Source organism: Osmerus eperlanus, chromosome 1 (assembly GCF_963692335.1).
Source record: "Osmerus eperlanus chromosome 1, fOsmEpe2.1, whole genome shotgun sequence".
Classification (NCBI taxonomy): domain Eukaryota; kingdom Metazoa; phylum Chordata; class Actinopteri; order Osmeriformes; family Osmeridae; genus Osmerus; species Osmerus eperlanus.
The window spans coordinates 19,298,451-19,313,155 of NC_085018.1; the positions used below are offsets into that span (position 1 = coordinate 19,298,451).

Here is a 14,705-nt window from a genome sequence, read left to right on the forward strand (position 1 = left end):
GTTCACTCACTCACACACCCACACAGTTAAACCCTCTGTGAATCACACTTTGGGCAGGTGTGTAAGAAAGTGTGAAGTTCATACAAACAGCTACATAGTTTCATTTCTATCATTACGTATAATGTAATTAATGTTTGAAAGAAAATAATAATAAAAACGTCATCTTTTTTATTGTCGTATGAGATGTTTGTGCTTCACTTGGGAAGCGCCTTCTTTTTCCTCACCCTTTCTCCCCCTCATTCCTCATCATCTGTGAGGTTCCAGTTATTAACATGATTATTCAACATAGAACATAATAGAAATACCCTTTTTGCAGTTTTGTTGGTAGTCGATACGGCAAGTTGAGTGAGTTGTTTGTCGTACTATAGGTACACTACTGTAGATATCCACTGGTGCAGGTATTCAGTCACCGAGCACAATGGCTGCTGTAGCCACAGCATGAGTATAACCTGAATGCAGTTTAGCTGCCACAGAACACACACACACACACACTCACTCACTCACTCACTCACTCACACAGACTAATGTGTTTTTGTGTGTTAACTCCATTTATCACAGGGTTGCGTACATAGAAGCTGGATTTCAATTTCCCCCACAGATGCAACGGTATGGGAGAGAAGCCTGTACAGAACGCCATCTGTTTGCTTGTTTTTTGCTGGAGAAAGATCTGTCATCGTCAGGTACTGGGCAGAACCACATCATGCCCTTATCAGCCAGCAGGTGGTGCTGTTAAAAGGCTAGCTTGTCTGCAGGATTAGCCAGGCCACACAGCTGGATAGCAACTGATGAGCAAAAATATAGGAATGAATCACTGTTGTGCTTAATTATTCTAGAAGAAAAGAGGAATGATAAAGGCTGGAAAGATCCTAAACATGATTATTAAACCATTTCACCAGCGTCCTTCAGTCTCTTTCTCCATCCTCTTTCCAGACATTATTCTGTCAGCAAGGATACCTTTTTTTTTTTTTCTCTCCAGGCTGGTTCATCCAGTCTTGCCCCTTAGAAGCAGCGAGTCAGTGAGCTGAAAGTGCTCATTCATGGTGAGCTCAAAAAGGTGAGTGTGTGGTGAGCTCTGTCTTCACAGTCAGTGTTCCCGGTCAGGGTCCACCTTCATCCAGGTCCAGTCCTCAAAGGGTTAAGGATGCCATGGGAGAAGGGATATTCCTGCTTTGTTTGAATCTGTTCAAACACCACAGTCATTCATTTCACTACCAATCTGTGCGTAAGGTAGAGATTGGACACACATTGCACTCACACACTCACTCAAGAATCCCACACTGGTATGTACAGGTGCCATGGCTCTGTCCCTCCTGAGGCTGACTCCCTCGTGTGTGTGTGTGTGTGTGTGTGTGAGTCTGGAGGTCCGAGGGGAGATGCAGAAACAGGAGCTGCCAGGAGAGGGCAGGTTAGAGTCATGCTAGTCCTGGGAGGGGGATAAGCATAGAGTTGAGACTTAAACTCTTATCTAGGTGCTACAGATTGGCGGGGGGATGAGGCGTTGCAAAGTGAAGTGCTGTGCTCGCTTGAGAAAGCTTTATAAATCCAATGTGATTTGATCTCTGGTCCTGTCAGTGGTTAAGGTGAGGGTGGGTGAGGTGTGGTCGAGGGGTGTAGTTTTGATGGGGGCTGGTGGGTGCGGGAGGGTCCTAGACTGGGCAGGACTTGTCGTTAGCCTGAGGGGGCGGAGGCGTGTGGGACAGAGAGTGTGAGTGCGGGGGGGGCGGAGGGGGAGGGGTGGGGGGCACCGTGGAGGTGGGGGAGCCCATGGCCGGGCTGCCCCCACCGCCCCCTCCCTTGGGGAAGACCACAGGCTTGGGCCTCGTGGCCGGGGGGCGCACCTCCCTGAAGGAGGGCACAGAGGAGGAGAGGGAGGAGGAGGAGAGAGAGGGGGAGGTGGAGGAGGGCAGGGGGCTCCTGGGCTGGCTCTTGGAGGGCCGGAAGGAGGAGGGCACGTCGCTGGCTGAGGACGCGCTGCGTTGGAGGGGGTGGGCGTGGCCGGACCCCCCCTCGCTGTCCCGCAGCAGACGGGAGTGGAGGGGACTGGAGGGCTCAGAAGCCCCGCCCCCTCCCCCACCACACACACCCTTCAGCTGCTCCAGGGTGTCCAGGACCACGTCGGGGGTGTGGGTATGCTTGGCACCGCTCTGTCTCTCCAGCTCTCTCAGCTCAGTCAGGGGAGAGCTCATCGCTGCCTCTATGTCCTGAAACACAGAGGATAGACATGTGTAAACCCACAGTAGATACACACACACACACACACACACACACACCAGGCCTACCTGGGAGCTGTGTTCCACCTGGGCTATAACCTCAGGGTCCAGAGGTCTGTGGTTACTGAAGCTCTTAGAGCGCCCTGCTGTGGTTGCCTTGCGGAACTGCGGGCTCTCCACCTTCACACATTAAACATGTCACACAAAATCCATCATGACATGACATACTTTGTCATTAACAGTGCAGGGAGCTTCAAAGGATTAAAAAAAGCAAGCATCATTAGATGGGCGTACCTTGGTCTTGAGGGAGGAGTGTCGAGTCACAGAGTTGAGGATGCTGTGGGCGCTGACTGGTCGTTTGTCTCCGCCCTCCTTCACCAGAGCCCCTCCCACAGGAAGAGAGGCGGTCCTCACACCCCCACCCGCAGCCCCGGGAGAAGAGCACTCGCTCTCAGAGCCCCGGAAGGTTCTACGTATACTTCCAGACTCTGGTCTCTTTCTCATCCTGACGGGATGGGGGGGGGGGGGGGGTTGAGATAGAGAGGTAGAGAGAGACGGAATGAGAGAGGCAAACAAACAGAGCAACACACAGTGTGTTACTACATCAATGTATAATGCTTCCTTACTCAATGACGGACGATGATTTAAAAAAATACCAAGGATAGGTAAGGCAATCGAGCCCGAAAGCAATCGAACCATCTCACTTCTCCGAGAAGGGTCCAACTGCAGGCCTCTCTCCTCAGGCCCCTCTCATTCAGGTGCAGCTGCAGATCAGTCTTACAATCACAGCCTGGGGTCTGAGGAGAGGTCCGGTCTGAGGCAAGCAATACCTTGGTATCCCGGATGTTGTCATCCTGAATTTTTTGGGCTCGAATTTTTTGGATCTGAATTTCACCATTTGAGCCACCTGAATTCAGTTCTATTAGAATTTCTGAAGCTTTTTAGTATAGAATTTTTGGGATCTGAAATTTAGAATTTTTGTATTCTATTTTTTTTTTTACATTGAAATAAATGAAGATTTCAATTTTAAAGAGATGAATTCAAAACCAAAAATTCAGTGGTGTTTACATTTCAATATTAAGTATCCAATTCTTTATTAAAATTCAAAACATTATGTCACCGATTTGCTTCCATAGCTATTCACAGACGGGTCCCATTGTGGTCCGTTGTAGTGAGAGAGCGAGAACGCGAGCGGGGCAAGAAGGGGCTGAGCGAATCAATGTGCTGCACGCAGCGTTACAATCCAAAAAATTTTTTTGCCATGTTAAACATAAAAAAAAAAGAAAAAAAGTGAATACATTTGTGGCGGCCAATTTTTTATTGTGGCGTTCCACCACAAATAAATCAATGTATGGGAAACACTGCATAGAGATGCTGAGGTGTGATTGGTGTTTGAGACCGTCACTCACTTATTGAGGTTGGCCAGGTAGATATCAGCTACGTGTGCTCCAGTAGGAGAGGCAGCAATGACCCTAGTGGACACCCTCTCCTCCAGCATCTCCCTGGTCTCCCCATCAGCCCTGGGACTGCCCCTGCCTCCATCAGCCCTGCACACAGACACACAGCATATATAGAACAATAATATAACAACACATTGAGGGGAAAAAAGAAGAAAGAATAGCAAATGTAATGTAATCAGTTCTATTATATTGTGTTGTATTGGACTCTGTTGACTTACATGTCCTGCACCACTATGTACTGGTGAGGCACCAGCCCGTCCATCCCATTGTGTCTCCCCTCCCACCATTCTTCTGAAGCTCTTTGGAACAGAAGGAGAGACGCGCCCTTCTTAAACGACAACTCCCGATTGGTCCGTCCTGAGTAGTCGAAGCGAGCAATGGCCTCGATTGGGTCCGATTCTGAAATGACCAAGGAGCCTGAGATTCAGAGAGACGCAGGGAGGAAGAAGGAGAGCAGGCAGAAGACGGGAGAGAGAGGAGAGGAGGAGAAAGAGAGGGGAGGAGGAGAGCAGGGAGAAGAGGAGAGAAGGGAGGAGAGGAGAGGGAGGAGAGAGAGAGAGAGGGAAGGAGAGAGAGAGGAGTGGAAGAGAGGAGTGGAGGAGAGAGAGGAGGAAAGAGAGGAGGACAGAGAGAGAGAGGGGAAGTGGAGGAGAGAGAGGAGGAGAGAGAGGAGTGGATGAGAGAGGAGTGGATGAGAGAAGAGAGAGGAAGAGAGAGAGGAGGATTGGAGGAGAGAGAGGAGGAAAGAGAGGAGGACAGAGAGAGAGAGGGGAAGTGGAGGAGAGAGAGGGGAGGAGAGAGAGGAGGATTGGAGGAGAGAGAGAGGAGGAAAGAGAGGAGGACAGAGAGAGAGAGGGGGAGTGGAGGAAAGAGAGGAGGAGAGAGAGGAGAGAGAGAGGAGAGAGGGAAGGAGAGAGAGGAGGAGAGAGGGGAGGGAAGGTGGGTTAGAGCCAAGCAGGTTAGTGGTACAGCAGTCCCAGCGATCACACTGTTTTAACAGGCTCGTTAGAGATCACAAGCCTCAGGGCAGGGCAGTGAAGCAAGATCTGATGTTATAGGCTGATGTGAGTAGCGATAGGCTGCTTTGAGTAGCATGGTGAGATATGAGCTTGAGCAATGAGATTTGTGGGCATAAGAATCATGGCATACTTGCTAAAAAGGGTGTGAGAAACAGGCTGACAGTGGGTTTTAGTATGAGAATTGTGTGTGTGTGTGGACCAAGAAGATTGAACATGGACCTGCTCACCATCATCAGTGTTGTGGATTTCAGAGCCAGCTTCAGGGGCAGGTTCCACCACCAGGGGGGGCTCACCATGGGGATTCTCACTGAGGGACAAAGAGAAGGAGACAGAGGTAGGCTTGTGTGTGGGACACATCCCCAGTCCCAGCTCGCTGGATGAGCTCATGTGATGAGGAAACCAGCAAGACTCTCCCCATACACGCTGCAGCCCCTGTGAGGTCACAACTACCAAGTCACAGACCTCGACACACAATACAATACCACTTCTATATCAAAATAGGGCTTTCTCTGTCTGCTGTTTGGTGTGTGTGCGTGCGTGTGTGTGCGTGTAATGAGTGCTTCTCCACGCAGCTTTGATGTGTTATTGGAGCCAGAGCTGTGACAGAAGCATCAAAGCCAGTTCCCAGTGTGAGCCAGACCCCAGATGCTCTCTGCTGGACCAGTCACCCTACTGAGGAGAGCCTCGTGTTTAGATCTACTGTAGGCTTCTGACTGGGTGTGTGTGTGCGTCTGTGTGTGTGTACGTCTTTGTGCTGTGCTCTGTCGGGCTGGTGTGGTCAGGCGGTGCTTTAATCTTCTCTCTAAGGGTAAGCCGATCCTCGGGGCCCCCTGGCCCAGACCAAACGAGCCGAGCCCCAATCTCTCCATAGCAGCCTCTAAATCAACCACCTCCCCCTCAAACATCTCTCCACTCCAGAACACTTAGCCCTCTCTATACCCCCCCCCCCCACACACACACACACTCGTACCCATCTTCTAACCCCTAGGGTCACAGACATGTAACCCTGCACAACATTGTCTGTCACAGACACACACACACAGACAACACACGGTTGCTCACCAGTAGTCCTCGGTGGCCCCTGGGTGTATGTATACGGGCCCCTGGAGGTCGCGGGCCCCTGGGAAGATGCCATGGTGGTGGATGATGATGGTCTTGATGAGCTCGTTGACATGGGCCTGGCAGGACACCTGGTCGTTGCCCTCGGGGACAGACATGAGTGTGGGGCCAAAGCAGATGGCCAGGTTGTAGGGGTCCATCATGTTGTCCTCACTGTACTGGGACAGGCTGGGGGGAGAGACGGGGGGGGGGGGCAGGACTGTCAGGGAACATCCTTCTACTCAGGTCTCTCAGGTTACCACTCTTCCCTTCATTCCCTGCCTCCTATCACTCCATCTCTGCACTGGAAGAGTGTACCAAACCAGTGTGTGTGTGTGCTGTGATGTTACATTACTTACTGGTTGAGGAAAGCAAACAGGTATCTCATGATAATGAGCGTGTTGCTGGGCAACGACATCAGAACCTTCCTGATGTGTACCGCCCTTTCCTGAAGACTCTCCATCGCTGAGGAAAAACACACACACAGGTTATCATACTCACACACAATGCAAACAACTGCACAGGCACAGTAGCAGAAACTTACAGACACAGGATATGAGGTCATGGAAGACTTCCTTGGGAAAGAGGGCATGGTCGAGCCCTCTGAAGTAGAGCTTTAGAACGCCAGCGATGGAGTCCATGTCATGATCATTCTGATCGCCCGCCAGCGGATCCTCACCTACAGAGCACATGGAGGGTCACCCTGTAGTCTAAAATCACAAACACCGCTTTGCATGCTGGGTAGTGTGGTCTTATTACCTCTCTCAAAGGCATTCTTGATGTCATTGACCTCCACCTGAGAGCCGGACACCCTGAAAATGCCCTCATGCTGAAGACCTACGCACACACAAACAGACACACACACAAAATGCAGAAAGAAGAGGGTATTAAGAGACAAAGAGCCTACACAATGCAACAACTTGACAGCATTCAGAAGATGATCAAAGCTATAGGGTGAAGCAGGAGCATGAGAACATTGCTATTCATAACCATGCCCACAGTTTACACAGCCAACAACACACTGCCAATCACAAGCCAGAGCTACAGAGGACCCTAGACCAATGAGAATGGAGAAATGTTTCCTCACCATGGCGACTAATGAAGCGGATGCAGCTTTCCACCATCAGAGGGATGACCTGACCCGAGTCCTGGAGAGGAGAGGGAGAGGGAGGTGAGACAATAGGAGAGAGGAGGAGAGGAGAGGGAGAGGGAGGTGAGACAATAGGAGAGAGGAGGAGAGGAGAGGGAGAGGGAGGTGAGACAATAGGAGAGAGGAGGAGAGGAGAGGGAGAGGAGGTGAGACAATAGGAGAGAGGAGGAGAGGAGAGGGAGGTGAGACAATAGGAGAGAGGAGGAGAAGAGAGGGAGAGGGAGGTGAGACAATAGGAGAGAGGAGGAGAAGAGAGGGAGAGGAAAAGAGGACATGAGGGGGAGGAGAGATGGGGGAGGAGAGGATGATTAGATTAGATGACCTGGATGGTAGAGGATTCAGGGGATGTTGAGTGGGGGGGACAGAGAGAAAGACAACTCCTTCGTATGTTTGTACACACACACACACACACGTTCGCACACACACACATTGTAGGGAAGGAGAGAGAGAAGGGGGTAAAAACAAGAACCATCGGTTGCTAGGAGACAGCTCTTTCCCAATTCCCTTTGTTTGTTTAGGTTTTCCAAGACCAGTCCAATTCCAAATTCCCAGTGTGTGTGTCTATATGCATGTCTGGAGTAGTGTCTCTATGTGTCTTTTAGGAATCCTCTAGTCTGGCCATAGCCTGACTGCAAATAGATGTAAAATAGACACAAGCCTGTTTTTCTCCACAAAAAACAAACAAAAATAGGGCTGTCATGGCAGGAGGTTTCCACAAGGGGGAGCTTTTCACATGAAATGTCTTGAACCACCAGCATCTCCTTTGTAGATGAATCTTATCAGCAACACTGGCAGTTCTGAGAGAGTTTGGAGGTTATTGAGCTGACTCGAGGCTGACATAGAGCTAGGATTAGAGCTACAAGTGACTAGTGTCAGAAACCGGTTAACTCACCCCTGAAGTAGTTACGGTACAAACACTACACACACCAATACATGTACACACACCACACACACACACACACACACACCACACACACACACACACACACACACACACACAGGAGAGTGAACATTACCTGCTTCCGCACAGCGGAGTTCCTCCTTCCGCTGGTCAAAGCGAGGGAGACGGACGAAGAGAGAGGGAGAGAATATGTGAAGAAGAGAGGGCGAGTGAGAGGTAGAGAAGGAGAGAGAGTGGGAGAAAGAAAAGAGAGAAACAGTCTGTCATTAGGCCTAGAGAAATATTCTATTTATACACAAAACTCTGGCAATGATCCATTTGTATACACACATGCATAGACAGGCAAAACTAGCTATGTGATCACACACAGGGACCAACTAGCTATATGAACAGATACAGGGCAAAATTAGCAGGGCACCATGGTGTCTGCTTCCATCAGTGTGTGTGTGTGTGTGTGTGTGTGTGTGTGTGTGAGAGAGAGAGAGCGTGCTTCCTTCTCCACACCTACCTGGCAAGGCAACAGTCAGTCTTCTGACCTAGAGGAGGGAGAGACAGGAAGAGGGGGAGGGGAAAGAAGGAGGGGAAAAGAGGAAGGAGAGAAAAAGTGAGTTATAGCAGAAGCAGGACACATGAGGAAACAGCCCCAGCTGGATGTAAACAGAGACAGCCCCCCCTCTTCATATGTATGTACACATTCCCTCACACACACACACACACCTCAGTAGTAGTTTTTCTTTTCCTGCGGGACATAACTCTGAACGCAAAAACACACAGCTGCATCCACAGATGGGTCTGCTACTGCAACCCCTAACACACACGCACACACAGTAGTGGCCCTTTCCTGCTCCCCGATGAGTGTCCTCGTGGCCTAGCACGCGCCTCCTCTCTCTGGCCCATTCTAGACTCACTCACAACCTCTCTCTCCCTCTCCTTCTCTCTCTCTCCCTAAGTTCTTCTAGTGACCCTCCTACTAATGGGCACACACACAAACACACTTACTCTCTCCCAGGGTCTTCTGGATGAGGTCATGCTTGGCCTCCAGTTTAGTGATCAGGTTCCTGCCCTCCAGAAACTCCTTCAATTTCTGTAACACACAGGTCATGAGTGTTGACACACACACACACACACACACACACACACACACACACACACACACACACACACACACGCACGCACGCACGCACGCACGCACGCACGCACGCACGCACACACACACACACACACACAGTTCTGGTAGAGTTGAGAATACGGTGAAGGTCTCCAGTCTCAGACCAGGTGTTCCTGCTCTCACCCATCACAATACACACAGAGGCCAAAACCTCCTCCCTCAACCTGGTGACCCACATCGTTTGCTCACCGTGAAGTAGAACTGCTCAGTCTCCTGCTGATTGGCCCGTCGCTTGGCCAGGCTGGGCTTGCTGAGATAGGATTCGCTGACGGTGGACTTGACAGACTCCATACTGTTGCTGTGGTGGAAACACTCGCTGACATCATAGTCCTCCACCGTCACCATGTCCTGGATGGTGCAGAGAGTGGCCTCCATGGTCTTCTTCACCTGGGGATGGAGGGAGAGGGAGGGAGAAGGATGAGAGGCAAGAGGAGGAGATGAGGGTGGGAGAGGTGGATGAGGAGGAAAGGAGAAACGAGGAGGATGGGAAGTATGGGTGGGGGGGAAGAGGCGAGTGGTGAAAAGTGAGATGCTGAGAAAGGAAACAGGTAGCAGACCCTGGAGAGTGAAGGTGTGAGGAGCGGAGGGCAGGAGGAGTGAGGAGTGGAGGGCAGGAGGAGTGAGGAGCGGAGGGCAGGAGGAGTGAGGAGCGGAGGGCAGGAGGAGTGAGGAACGGAGGGCAGGAAGGGTGAGGAGCGGAGGGCAGGAGGAGTGAGGAGCGGAGGGCAGGAGGGGTGAGGAGTGGAGGGCAGGAGGGGTGAGGAGCGGAGGGCAGGAGGAGTGAGGAGCGGAGGGCAGGAGGAGTGAGGAACGGAGGGCAGGAGGGGTGAGGAGCAGAGGGCAGGAGGAGTGAGGAGCGGAGGGCAGGAGGAGTGAGGAACGGAGGGCAGGAGGGGTGAGGAGCAGAGGGCAGGAGGAGTGAGGAGCGGAGGGCAGGAGGAGTGAGGAACGGAGGGCAGGAGGGGTGAGGAGCGGAGGGCAGGAGGAGTCTCACCTCCTCGTTCTCTATGGTGAGGGTGGAGAGGCGAGACTGCAGCTGCTGACACCTCTGGAGCAGCTCTCCCTCCAGGGGCGGCTGGGCACACACCACACCCATCTGGGGACACACACACACTAAGAACCCACAGCACCATTCTACCTGTGAAAAAACACTGTCACCCCTTCTCCCCTCCCTTCACAGGCCCCTCTCTCTCACAGTGCCCCCCCCCCCCCCTCCCCCCTTACCATGTCTCCCATGTGGGACTGAAAGTCGAAGCGGACGGGGGGGCAGAAGACGTTGTTGTAGGTCTCCATCAGTCTCTGCTTGTCTCCGCTGGGCTCCAGGCTCTCTGCCGCCCCCTCCAGGCCCTCCAGACCCTGGTGCTTGGACGCCTCCACGTTGAGCTCAGCAGACAGGTAGGTCCGCAGGGCACGGTGCATGCTGGCGTGGTAGCCCAGGTCACAGCACTGGCACAAAGCACAGGGAACAGGTTGGCATGGGAGGTGGCAGGCAGTACATCCTTGGTCAACGATACAGGGCACTGTGGGATGCCCTCCTGATTTATGCCAAACACATTCAATTTATTTATAATTTAAATCATTTTAAGAGATTGAAAGTCATTGATTCAATCAAGTGTTACAAGTGAACATGAATTACATCCATTGTGGTCGATGCCATTGACTTTTCGGATTGACTGCATGCTAAATGCTAAGCCATTGTTCACTCCAGTGAGAGGAGGCTAAAAGCTAATCCTGTCAATCAGTGTGAGTGAAGCAGCCTAAAGAGCCTCCTGACACAGCCACAGGCGAGGCCACAGGCGAGGCCACAGGCGAGGCCACGGCTCCACAGCAGGAAACAGAGCCACTCTGGTGAGAGGATAGCAGGAGGGAGGTAGGGAGAGGCTCTGCCTGTGGCTCTCATTAGGACAGACTGACATGTTGAATGTCAACAAGAAGGAAGTGTGCATCTGTGTGTACACTCACGTCTATGATGTCGGAGAGATCGTGGATGTAGTACTTGAAGACACAGCTGTTGGTGGCCTCCAGGGCCAGGAGATACTCATTCCTGGCCTTGATGGCTTTCAGCTTGTTCTCTGTGTACTTGGCCTGCCTCTGATGGGGGGGGGGGGGGGGGAAGAGAGAGAGAGAGAGAGAGAGAGAGAGAGAGAGAGAGAGAGAGAGAGAGAGAGAGAGAGAGAGAGAGAGAGAGAGAGAGAGAGAGAGAGAGAGAAGCAGTATGAGAGAATGAGAGGGGGAGAGGGCAAAAGAGAACGAGAAATAGATGGAAGGGATGAGAGAGAAGAGAGTAGTATGGGTGAGAAGGGGGGATGAGGGAGAGATAATAAGTGTGAGAGAAAACATGGCGGGGTATTGATCCCAGACAATGACAAGTGCAGAAGCATGTTTCTTCTGCAGACCCCAGCTGTGTGGAGCACAAGGTTAACATTAAGCCATTTACACACTCGTACATCATTCATAAAGCGTGCGCACGTACACACACATACACACACACACAATAATGGACTCTCCTGTGTGAGCTATCCTGTGTGAGCTGTGTCATCAATCAGTCTGTCGACACGACAGGAAATACAGGCATATTTCTCTTTCTCTCCCTCTCCACCTCCTCGCTCTCTCCCACATCCCTGCCCCCCCCCCAGTCCCTCGTCCTCCTTCTCTCTACCTCTGTCCTACTCTGCCAGCTCTACCTCTCCATGGCCTCTTCACTTTCCTCACAGTCCTGACAGGAACCATCTCTCTCCATCTCTGTCAATCTCATCCTTCTCTCAATGTTCTTTGCCACAGTACTACCCTCGTTTCCCCACCCCTCCCCTCCCCTCGCCACCCCTCATCTCCCCTCCCCTCCTCTCCCCACCCCTCCCCTCCTCTCCTCTCCCCACCCCTCCCACCTTCTCCTTCATCTTCTCGATCTTCTTGACGCTGGAGCGCCTGACGTGTTTCTCCTCAGTCTTCACGTTGGCCAGGGTGTCAGGTGACCGCGGCGTCTGCCTGTCGTCCTGGCGACCAGAGCGGCCCATCTGCTTCTCCTCCTGCTTCTCCGCCTCCTTCAGCTTGGACTCAGCGTTCATGCTGTCTGTGTTGTACATGTGGTAGGTCTTCATCACCTGTGGAGGGGACACCAGGTTTAGCAGGTGTGTGTGTGTGTGTTTACTTCATCTTAAAACAGGCTGCCCCAGTGTGAGAGAGAAGGGAGGGTGTGTGTGTGTGTTCATGCCTCACTAGAAAAGTCATTAGGCCTATTTCTCGATATGTCACATGTTGAGCCGAGCTTTGTCACACACAGATACATGCACACACACACACACAGCACAGAAGGCTGGCTGGATGGATGGCCGTCAGACTGTCAGGAATGTCAGAGCCCTTCATGATCCAGACAAGCTTGGAGCAGTCAGTTCACAACAATGCCAAGGACTGACCCGTGTAATATGTACCCACATGCACACGGGCACATACACAGCGGTTAGATATGCCATTGTCAGTGTTGAATAAATACTATTTATGGTAATTTATTCAACACTGACAATGGCATACCCTACAACTGCGTGTGTGTTCAGTGTCAGCTTCAGAAGAGACCTCCACTGAGGACCTATCATTATGTGTCTGTGTTAAACCCAGTAGGCTGCAGGGACCTCCTCTAAAGCAGGCTCCATTTAGCCCAATGTTGCAACAGCAAACTCAACCATCCGTGTGTGTGTGTGTGTGTGTGTGTGCCAGGCTGGGTCTATTTCTGTCCCTTACTATGTAATTACAGCATTAGCCAGGGTTTATGGGCCTGGACATGGTTATCTGGTTGTACTCTATGGTCACTGCAGTTAGGGGAATCCAACCCTGCTCTAAATCCAAACCCTTCCCCATCCACAGCCTGTGTGTGTGTGTGTGTTTAAGTATTGTGCCTCTAGCAGCCATGAGAAGGCATAGGCAGTTAACAGATGGTGATAATGGCTGACCTTCAAATAGACAATCAATAATGAGCCACTACACTACACACACCAAAAACTGCAGCGTAATGGGCTGTGTGAGTGTGTGTGTGTGTGGTGTGTGTGAGTGTGTGTGGGGTGTGTGTGTGTGTATAATGAGTAAGCCTTACTGTGTAGAGCTCGTTAAGAACTTTCATCAGATCCTCTTGTAGCTGCACACCAACTTCTTTACTCTGGAGAGAGAGAAAGACACAGAGAGAAAGACACAGAGAGACAGAGAGACAGAGAGAGAGAGAGAGAGAGGGACAGAGAGAGAGAGAGAGAGAGAGAGAGAGAGAGAGAGAGAGAGAGAGAGAGAGAGAGAGAGAGAGAGAGAGAGAGAGAGAGAGAGAGAGAGAGAGAGAGAGAGAGAGAGAGAGAGAGAGAGAGAGAGAGAGAGAGAGAGAGACAGAGATTAATGTGGCTAAGGTAAACGTTTCCCACAGACAAACCCCTGTGGAGGGGTGGGGGGAGAGGGGTGGAGCGGCTGCCAGAGCAGACAGATGATCGGGACCGTGGCTCAGGGATGTGGTGCTGCAAGCAGGAGAGACACAGGCATTACAAATGATAGGAGACCGGAGGAGGTGGACGTGGAGGTGGCGGGGGCTGGGGGGGGCAAGGAGTGATGAGGGAGCTAGCAGTCTCCACTCATCATGGTGTGTGCAGGCCAGCTCTGAGGCCCAGGGCTGCAGCAGTCAGGAGGGACCTACACGCTGCTGTCCTCATTGGAAGATGGCCGCCGTCACCATGCCATCTTCCTTCTCCTCCAGACTCACTTCTTTTTTCATCATGTATGAGTCTGTGAGGGTGTACGTGCGAGTGTACACGTATGTGTGCGTGTAGAGCGTGTGTGCGAGCAGGGTGGCGATGGAGCTGTCTGAGGTGTAAATTAAGTGCTGACAAGATGGCAGCCACACACATGCACACACACAGAACACAGAAGTGGTAAAAGCTCGAGGGCTATGAGGCTAGGTGAGGAGCGAGGCTGTTGTTGAGGCTGTGTTCAGTCATGTACAATAATATAAATGACAGTCAAGAAAGACAACAAGGATAGAATACCGAAAGAGAGATAAGAGAGAAAATATGAAGCCTTGCTGGAAAACATGAAACTCAAACGCTCAACCTGGCAAAAGAGAAAGTAATGGAAGTGAAGGGGAGTTTCCATCAACAGAGGCCATGTTCAATATCTGCCTAGGCTAGACGGGGGAGGGAGGCAGACAGGGAGGGAACAGACAGCCAGGATGTGTGTGTGTGTGTGTGTGTGTGTGGGGGGGGGGGTTATAAAATAAAAGGTGAATAAAAAGGGAGATAAGGGAGGAGGAGAGTATGTTGTCATGGTGGAGGGATTGGAGTGTACCCAAGTAGGAGAGCAGAGGAGGGAGTGAGGTCTCGTGGAGGAAAGGAGGGAGGGGCGAGAGGAGAGGATGAGAAGACCAGATGGGGTATATTTGGGTGATCTGGGAGGTTAGGAATGGAGGGGAAGGGAGTGAGAGGGGGAGGGATGAATGAATGTTGCAGGATAAATGTTGTCCCTGTGTCCCAATCTAAAGCCTTTCTAAAGTGATTGATTGAAGCAGGAGACATCTACCAGGTGACACACAGCCAAACCATAGCCATTCAAAAACCAATTTGCCCCGGAAGAACCCACCTATCAATCATCTGCCACAGAGCCTGTACCATGACCTCTGGCCTGCCTGCCTGCCTGCCTTCCTGCCTGTGTCTCTGTCTGTCTGTCTGTAAAGCTAT

General features: G+C 51.6%; 1 protein-coding gene across 2 annotated transcripts in view; it reads right to left on the minus strand.

Annotated features, from left to right (window-relative positions):
- Positions 1-887: 887 nt before the first annotated feature.
- Positions 888-14,705, minus strand: part of srgap2 (SLIT-ROBO Rho GTPase activating protein 2) — a 22,652-nt gene continuing 8,834 nt past the window's right edge. Inside the window, exons 4-23 of one of the 2 annotated variants that reach the window (XM_062468349.1) lie at positions 13,091-13,153; positions 11,892-12,107; positions 10,969-11,097; positions 10,231-10,452; positions 10,001-10,102; positions 9,196-9,393; positions 8,838-8,922; positions 8,347-8,374; positions 7,954-7,984; positions 6,875-6,935; positions 6,547-6,624; positions 6,332-6,466; positions 6,147-6,252; positions 5,752-5,976; positions 4,917-4,996; positions 3,889-4,069; positions 3,620-3,757; positions 2,505-2,715; positions 2,280-2,390; positions 888-2,201 (exon numbers count right to left, since the gene is read on the minus strand). In XM_062468349.1, the coding sequence (XP_062324333.1) occupies positions 1,647-2,201; positions 2,280-2,390; positions 2,505-2,715; positions 3,620-3,757; positions 3,889-4,069; positions 4,917-4,996; positions 5,752-5,976; positions 6,147-6,252; positions 6,332-6,466; positions 6,547-6,624; positions 6,875-6,935; positions 7,954-7,984; positions 8,347-8,374; positions 8,838-8,922; positions 9,196-9,393; positions 10,001-10,102; positions 10,231-10,452; positions 10,969-11,097; positions 11,892-12,107; positions 13,091-13,153 (2,955 nt within the window). In that variant the 3' untranslated portion in view covers positions 888-1,646. Of the gene's footprint in view, positions 2,202-2,279; positions 2,391-2,504; positions 2,716-3,619; positions 3,758-3,888; positions 4,088-4,916; positions 4,997-5,751; positions 5,977-6,146; positions 6,253-6,331; positions 6,467-6,546; positions 6,625-6,874; positions 6,936-7,953; positions 7,985-8,346; positions 8,375-8,837; positions 8,923-9,195; positions 9,394-10,000; positions 10,103-10,230; positions 10,453-10,968; positions 11,098-11,891; positions 12,108-13,090; positions 13,154-14,705 lie in introns of both variants that reach the window. The other variant, XM_062468343.1, reaches the window with a different exon arrangement.